This window comes from Dreissena polymorpha, chromosome 10, assembly GCF_020536995.1.
Source record: "Dreissena polymorpha isolate Duluth1 chromosome 10, UMN_Dpol_1.0, whole genome shotgun sequence".
NCBI classification, from domain to species: Eukaryota; Metazoa; Mollusca; class Bivalvia; order Myida; family Dreissenidae; genus Dreissena; species Dreissena polymorpha.
The window spans coordinates 25926707-25935521 of NC_068364.1; the positions used below are offsets into that span (position 1 = coordinate 25926707).

The following is an 8815-nucleotide window of genomic DNA, read 5'->3' on the forward strand; positions in this document are numbered from 1 at the left end:
ACATCTGTTCATTTGATTTCGACGTTATTTTATTTTTTAATAAATAAATTATTTATTTATGTTTTAAATGTTACGGACATAACATTCCGCATCTATCGCTTCAATATCATGTTCTTAATTCTATCCAACAGTTCTGCATTATAAAACAAACGTTTACAATATAGTTAAGAAACTAAATCACTCGCATCATGCCAACAACTGAGTCTGGGATTGAAGCCGGGTCGCCTTGGTGAGAAGCGTGTATACCAACCACTGCGCTGAAAGGACATGCACATGTGTTTTCCCAGAGCGAGGCTCATTTTGTCTTTCAAATGAATTGTGCTGAAGCAGTACTTACTGATAAGGTTTTCTTGACAGCTGATATATAGATATACGAGGGTCGCATGATAGGAAACATGGCTTAATGCACACGCTAATCTGGGACGACGCTTTACGCACATTATGCGACTCATATCTAATGCAGGTGTTTCGAGTTTTAACTCGAAAAGCAAAATAGGTTTGCCGAATGGTTTCCATGGGTGAGTCTTGGCCCGATGTTCTACAACGCGGTCGTTAGTTTCGCATCTCTGACGACGACACTATCATTGTGTTATTTAAAGTGATATTATGGGCATTTTTCACTGATGAATTGAGCTGAAAAGAATTAACTGGTCAAAAGAGTTAGTTAAAATGTGGTAACAGACCACGTATCTGCAACTCATCTTGCTACCAGTTGTTTATAAAAAATATATAAATTATATTCGATATTTTACATGACTCACCCAGTCCTCTAAGCCGAAATGATCCGTAAAACAAAAGAGTGTCTTTGTGTCGTATGAACGAATCTGCACTAAAACTTAATTGACATTCACAAAGTACGGATGATATTCAAATGCAATTTTTCACTTTCCGGGATGTTGTTTTAGTATGTTGATGCTGCATTAACAAATATACATGTGTATGAAGTGAAAAACACCAAAAATAAACAACGGTTGCGATAGACACCTATACACTGTTAGATGCCCATAATATCACTTTAAAAGAGCAACCGACATTGATTGCTATTAAAATCGTTGATTATACACTGATTGATACCCAGGACAAAATGTTCAGTACACTCTGGGTAAATGAGAAAACCCAATAGTGACCAACCAGGCAGCCTCAAACTGTATGCGGCTTCGGTCAGTATACGATTTGGGGTTGCCTGACTGGTCAAGAGTATATTACTTAGTTGACACTGCATCTAATTCCCAAATATGGAACGGCCGACGTTTATGCTCCTGCCTTTTCTTTGCATCAGACTGTGCAAGGCTAGTATCAGTTTTAAAGATCAATCGATCTTATTCCGAAAGATGCAATCAAAAACCTATATCACGCAGCTTCTAAGAAAATCCCATTCGCCCAAATGCAAGCGAGCGATAAACCTTCACTTCAATAAATGCACCACAAACTCTCGTCTGTCAACGTCGCTGCCAATGAAATACATGTTGCAGACACACTTAGGAAACAGTTGATAACCACTAAAGGACTTGGCGCGATCGCAAAATGGCCTTTCATCCAGAAGAGAAAGAGAGCTCTTTACAAATAGGCACTACTTTCGACAATCACCACGTGAAGCAAATATCTTAGTGTCTTTTCACCATAAATCAGCCAATCGTGATGCAGCGACTATTTCCGGAATCCCCGGCAAAATGTGAACATTACCATAACTATTTCCGGAATCCCTAGCAAAATGTGAAAATTAACATAATTAACCAGCCATACGCGCATGCCCACAACATAGTCCGCATACGCAACTCTGAGTCTCTTCGCAAGCGCAGCGACGCTACATTACAGTGCACACAACATACATTCATTTATCTCTTGCGCTAATCATCTCCGCTCAATAACAAATCACTCAAAACACAATACGAAATCCGCTTCGAACTTCTTTCCACATCCACTTCTACTTTCTTTTTGCTTTCACGAGGATGCTTTCAGTTTCACTTTACTGGCGCAATCCGCAATGACATGACTTTGCTCACATACGCACGCAAATCAACAAAGCAACATATCACATACATAGAATAAATACAGAAATAACAACGTACTAAATCACTTGGCTTATATCTTTGCTCTTCTCAAAAATCAGTGCCATCAAATGCCCCTCAGACGCGCTATTCGCTATGTCGACAACAGCCCTTTCAACATAGTAGTACAACAACAACAAGCGCGCGCCAAATATGGCCGATTGAGGAAAGACACAATGAATTTCTCGCAAGTTAGCAGTCAGAATAGCTTTGTATCAATGTATAATGCAGACCAACTTGTTCAATTAACATTTCGGGGCATACTTCTGCAAGGAATACTTGGTACGGTAACACAAAAATGTGAAAATTTCAAAAATCGGAGCCCAGGAAATGAGGATTTTCCAAGGGCGCCATTTTCCAACGTCTTTTTTTTTCAAATTCAAAAGTTGACGAAAGCCCAGTAATTTCTCTCATCCGCCGGCCTGATCAAGTGTGAGTGGGACAATCACCGTTACTACATCGAGCCCATCGCCTTCGACATGCAGCTAGTCCAGAGATACTGCATCGACGTTAAGGCTAACTCCTCAGTCACTGAGGTACACAGGGTAATACACTTTTAAACAAGATTTTATGCAAACAGAATGGACTAGTTAACCCTTTGCATGCTGGGAAATTTGTCGTCTGCTAAAATGTTGTCTGCTGAATTTCTAAAATTAGCATTTTCTTTGATTTTTTTTTCAAAGAATACTATCAGAATAGCAAACAGTTTGGATTCTGTGGCGTCTCATCTGGATCCAAACTGTTTTCAAAGGCCTTCAAAATTTGGTTCCAGCTCTGAGAGAGTTAAACTAGGTAGACTATTCTACTCGCCCATTTATTGGCATCTTTTGGGTCATTGTTTATGAAACTCATTCTGGGAAAACTGGGCCGAATGCATGTGCGTAATGTGTCTTCCCATATAAGCCTGTGCAGTTGCACACACACTCTTATAAGAGACATCACTTCCAGCTTTTATGCTATTTTTCATATAAAAGAACTCTCTTAACAAAAATCTAACTGATTGGCCTTGTGATGTGCACAGGCTGATCTTGGACATTATTTTACGCACATGAATAAAGCCCAGTTTTCCCTGGACAAGGTTCAAATGATTCTGCAGGTGTTGAAAGCATCAACATTCTTGAGGAGTTGAGGCACCTGTCGGTAACCAAGGAAGCTCTCGTATCCAAGGAGAACATGGGGGATGATGGGATAGGTGACGAGGATTGGACGGTCATCAGTGCACAAAGGTTAGAGAAACATTGGGATTCTTTGATAAGGTAGCGATAATGTATATTTATTGAATGTTAGCTGGTCTACAGTTATCTGTATCTAGTGCGCATTATTCAATTAAAAAAACTCCTTGCAAGGAATACACATTTACATATTAACATTCACAAAAGTGCATGCAAAATTTAATAGTATCCCTTTTTAGCTAGACTATATGAAATATATATAGTGGAGCTATCCTACTCACCCCGGCGTCGGTGTTAGCGAGCGGGTGTGCGCGAGCCTTATTTTTCAAAGCCAAAAATGGAGACAACAAGTTTTGAAATAAAGAAAACTGTGAAATCAGGCACCAGTTTACTATTGAACAATCAGTTGCATCAATCAATTACACGCACCAACTTTAGAAATTGAAATTTTGGTGTATAAAACTGCACACAATAAATGGTAAAGTATGGTAATGGTTTTGTTTCAAGCACTTACCATATATGGGCACTTTTCTGTTATTTGCTTTATGCCTTCATTTACTCATTTCTGTTTTTTTTTTCTTCTAAAATAAAGGAAAGAAAATGTGAGCAATACTGGATATGCAAGGTTAACCTTACTTAATGATAATAAACAAATTGAAATATGTGTCCTGCTTGTGACATGTTTTACTTAAACAAGCTTAAATAAGCTGAGTTTATATTTGAGCCTTGCTCTGGCACAATGGGGCTTAATGCATGTGCTTAAAGTGTTGTCCCTGATTAGTACGCACAGGCTGACCAGGGATGACACTTTTATGGAATAATTTGTTAAAATGATGTCTCTTATTAGTGAAAATCCAGTTTTAGGCGGAAAGTGTTGTCCCTGATTAGCCTGTGCAGACTGCACATGCTTATCTGGGATGAGGATTTATGCACATACAGTCTGCAAAACTCACTTTTTTGTCTTCATAGCCAATGTGGCTATGAAACTTCAAAAATGTCATAGCCAGAGGAAATTTTTCATAGCCAGAAAAAAATGAATTAACGTACAATGACATTATCATGAAAGGACGAACACAGTCGTTATATATAGATTGCATTTGGGGGGTAACCGTAAGTTTGTAAACTAATCAGTATTCCAGGTTTCAAACTTTTATTCCGTCGTAGCTTTCAGTTTCAGTTAAAAAATTATTGGCTTTAGCAGTACAATAAAAGTGTAATTCTCGGCAGCAAGTAGTTAACAGTAAAAATACAAAACCAGTTCTCACGGGTATCGATCTTAATCATATGAATGATTAACAACAGGGCTCATGAGTTCAAGTGTTTTGATTTAATTGATCACTATTTTTTGAAAAATATTTTTTATTTGTATGCATTTACTTACATAATACACTAAGATGGATATAAAATAAAGTCGTCTACGTATGGATACATTGGCACTATGCACGGGCGGGTTAGTTTACGTGCGTATGGTTATGAATTTAAAATAAATTGCGCATCGACTGGGGAATTATTTTTTAAGAGTTTTGAAACACGAAACAAGTTAACAGTATAACACCCTTCTAGAGTAAATCGTATTCATATTTACTGTTGGGAATGTGTTGCACGTGTTAACTTTTTGTGCGTATATACATGTTCATAACGACGTCATTTCATCGCTTAGGTAAACTACTGCATATGTATATACACTGCGCGCGTTCTCATTGGTTACTATCGATGTTAATGAACCGCTTAACTCTGCCTGCAAGGCGGCGTACTAATTGCGCTTCCAGAACAGAAAACTATCAAAACTGTCGGCAAAATGACACTCGCTTTCATCTTTTGATCTAAGCCTTAATTGTTTGGATGAATGCCCATGTATGCTAGTTGACTGGATTATAAACCGATATTTTAAAAGCGTCATCGGCGACTTTATGGCATGTGTAAATATTGAAGTGTTACACTGTTACGGTTATTTAATTTTTTCAAAACTATTGATAACACACATTCAACCGTTTTACTTAATTTAAAAACAAAAATTCGCACTTTTATTTCATTTATCGGCGTAGAATTCAAGTTCAGTTTACCAAAAGTATAACGATATTTTTAATACGCGAGCCGGACTTTAAACTCTCTATAACAGCTAAGGGAGATCACTAATGATAGAAAACTAAGGGAAGTAACCAAGCGGTGTCGCTATAAGAATTTACACCTGAAATGCGTAAATTGATTATTTGTTTGTTTATTTTCTCAGATTCTTTTTCATCGCAATTCAGGCGATCTATATTCAATTTTTCTATCGCCAGAGCCTAGATTTCATCGCATTGGCGATCAGGCGATAGGGGAATTTTGCAGACTGCACATAGATTTAACCCTGTTCTCACAGAGCCAGGCTCAAATCAGTAATCTGATTGTGACATCTTATACTCGGCAACACTGAAAAACACAAGGTTTTTATTTTATTTTTTTTAATTTTTTTTGGACAATGAACATCTGATGATGAGATACAATGGTTAATCCAGAGTTGAAGACTATCTTTTTAGCTCAACAGCAGAAGTTTACGGGGATAAGGAGAAACTGGTCCTGACTGAGGAATGTGAACTTGTGACCTTGCAGGAGGTCATCAATGGTAGCCTGGAGGTCACCACGACACACGTGTACTTCTTCGACTGTAGCACCATTAGGGAAGATGGTAGGAACTTCAAATATATGTATCACATGCTGAACATCAAACATATGGGCCGTGCTCTGTGAAAAAGGGGTTTAATGCATGTGCGTAAAGTGCCGCCCCCGATTAGCCTTTGCAGTCCGCACAGGGACGACACTTTCCGCTTTACGATATTTTTCGTTTAAAGAAAGTTTCATCTTAGCAAAAATCCAGTTTAGGCGTAAAGTTTCGTCCCTGCACAGGCTAATCTGGGACGACACTTTACGCATATGCATTAAAACCCCTTTTCACAGAGCATGGCCCATATATATTCTGTGCTGAACATTGATGTCTTTGTAGTACAACCAGTTAAACTGTTTAGTCATTTATAAAAGTGAGCATAAAACTTCTTGGTTTAAAAAAAAGACATTTTCTTGGACAAGTAAATTTGTGGATTTCTGAATTTAAAAAAATTAAAAAAGGAATTTGGTCGGTAAACCCACGAAATTAACACAATTTAATTTCCTATGAATACTAATGTTTTCACAGTATTTCATCTAACACACGTATTGGATCAAAATAATAGTGTCCATTAGCTGCAATTTTCTGAGAGGGAGGCTAATACTAAAGTTATCCTATCCCCAGGTGGTGAGGATTTCAAGTGGAGTCTGCCTCAGCTGCGCGAGATCCACTTCCGGCGCTACAACCTGCGCAGATCTGCCCTGGAGATGTTCCTAGTGGACCAGACCAACTACTTCCTTAACTTTGAGAAAAATGTTGGAATTTCTGTTGTTGTTGTTTTTTCAGACATTGTGACCTGCCTCGCCCTTGATTACTGTGGCATCCATCTTATCTCTGGTTCAAGAGACACAACTTGCATTATCTGGCATATCGAGCAGCAGGTGAGAGTGACTTCCCCTGCACTAATAATGACTCCCCATGTGATTTAGTAGCACAAACATAGTCTATTTAAATTGTGTTGCAAACTGAGATGATAAACCATTCACTGTAAATAGGTGGAGTCATGATTGCATTTGTGCACAAATTAAGTTTTTTTCTGAATTAATCACTTGTCAGAATTACATGTATTTATGCATCCCTGAACAGAATGGTCTTGAATTGGATTACAAATGCTTCAAGTGCGTGTCTGAGTGGTAAAGTGTTAAATAAAAATATGTGTATATTTCACAGGGTGGGGTGTGCGTAAACATATCACCAAAGCCACTACAAACGCTTTACAGCCACGACAACGAAGTATCCGCTGTCCACATCTCCTCTGAACTCGATCTCGCAGTCTCCGCTAGCAAGGCAGGTTTATACTTGACTGGTTTATTGATTATGAACAACTGTATGACCCTGTACCAGACTGGTCTATGGAGAATATAGAACTGTTTAACCAATATTAAATGAAGTACACAAAATTTGTACATCTCGGTTGATATTAATTTGAATGGCATGGTGACACCATTAATTGTGCAAGCAAAATAAAACACTTTTGTCTTACAAATAGCAGTTTGTTCAGCTGTGAAATATGCCGCAACATAGGTTTCACACTTTCAACACGTCTGCATTTTGTGAATTTGGAATAAGACATCAAAGTGTCCCAAATTGTCCCAGTGTCGTCCTATTACTAAATAAGGAGGATACTCTCTCTCTGTATTTTATGTGTAAGTAAAGTCCGGTCTTAGTAAAGATCTTATTTAGGCCTTAAGATTCAACTCTATTTAATCTGGGACGAAACTTTAGGCACATGTATTTAGCCAAGTTTTCTAAGAACGAGACTCACTTTAAGGCATTCTTGATTACAGGATGGTACGGTGATGATGCACACTGTCCGTAAGGGGAACTTCATCAGAACCCTGCGACCTGAGTGCAGTGTGGGGTGTAGCCTTGACATTCCTATGATTGCTGTCAACGACATGGGGCAAGTCATCGTCTACTCTCGAGAATCTCAACCTGCGAATAGATAGTAAGTGATAGGGATAGAATTTCAACCTGTCAATTTTAAAGTAAGTGACCAGGCTTATATATACTGAAGTGAACTCTTTATCAAGGCCAGACTAGCTTAGTCGGTTTAAACTTATTTATTTAAGAGCGATGGCATTGAATGCCAGCATTTTTTTAAAACACTGTCGAGTCCGTTTATTATCCAAGACCCGTTAGCTCTGGACGCAAAGGGCTGAAATTGTTAAAATGCTGTAGCATCATTACTTTTCATGGGCTATTAATTTTTGTTTATTTCATGGGTTGAATGATCCAAAAATTTACTCCAATCACATTAGGAAATGACCGACGGAATAATGGTGATTTAATAGTATAAAAAATTTATAAACTTGACTTTGCTAAGCCTATGGCAAGCAGGGTATTTTGTGTCTTGTATGACAAAATATATTTCTGATTCAGGAGGACTTAACTCTGCACTAATTTTCCCTCAACGGCAAGCTCCTCTGCACACGGACTGTCCATTCCAATATTGGTCACATGATCTGCAAGGGAGAGCACCTGATCACGGGGGACGACCAAGGGAACATAACTGTGTATGAACTGTTCAGGTAAAAAACATTTTATGTTCTTTTAGCTAACCTGAGCACAAAATGCTCTTGGTGAGCTTTTCTGAGGGCCTTGTTTATACTCTAGATGCCACATTTAATGTCCAATCCTCATAACAGTTGGTCATTTGTCCCGATGATATCTCGGTCTAGTTCAAAACTGGGTCACACGAGTGAGGTCAAAAACTAGGTCACTTTGTCAATTGAAAAAAGCTTGTATACATTAAAAACTATTTACATTTTTAATGCAATCTTGCTAAAATTTGGGCTTTTCCTTGATAGGCTATATTGAAAATAGATAGGACATCATTTGGTGATTTTCTCAAACAAATCAGTTAATTTCATGTAAAATATTAGTGCTGAAACAATATACCTGTATATCTGTATATATCACAATACGCAATCCGCATATTGTATTGCGAT

At 38.1% G+C, this 8815-nt stretch overlaps 1 protein-coding gene across 18 annotated transcripts in view; it reads left to right on the forward strand.

Moving 5' to 3' along the window:
- Positions 1–8815, forward strand: part of LOC127847014 (neurobeachin-like protein 2) — a 69772-nt gene that overhangs the window by 40735 nt on the left and 20222 nt on the right. For 5 of the 18 annotated variants that reach the window (XM_052378524.1, XM_052378511.1, XM_052378522.1 and 2 more), the window contains exons 2-7: positions 3145–3274; positions 5740–5888; positions 6489–6745; positions 7035–7151; positions 7652–7812; positions 8247–8395. The exons of 10 other annotated variants lie outside the window; for them this stretch is intronic. In XM_052378524.1, the coding sequence (XP_052234484.1) occupies positions 3222–3274; positions 5740–5888; positions 6489–6745; positions 7035–7151; positions 7652–7812; position 8247 (738 nt within the window). In that variant the 5' untranslated portion in view covers positions 3145–3221 and the 3' untranslated portion in view covers positions 8248–8395. Of the gene's footprint in view, positions 1–2181; positions 2594–3144; positions 3275–5739; positions 5889–6488; positions 6746–7034; positions 7152–7651; positions 7813–8246; positions 8396–8815 lie in introns of those variants that run through there. 3 more of the 18 variants (XM_052378521.1, XM_052378509.1, XM_052378526.1) reach the window with 3 other exon arrangements.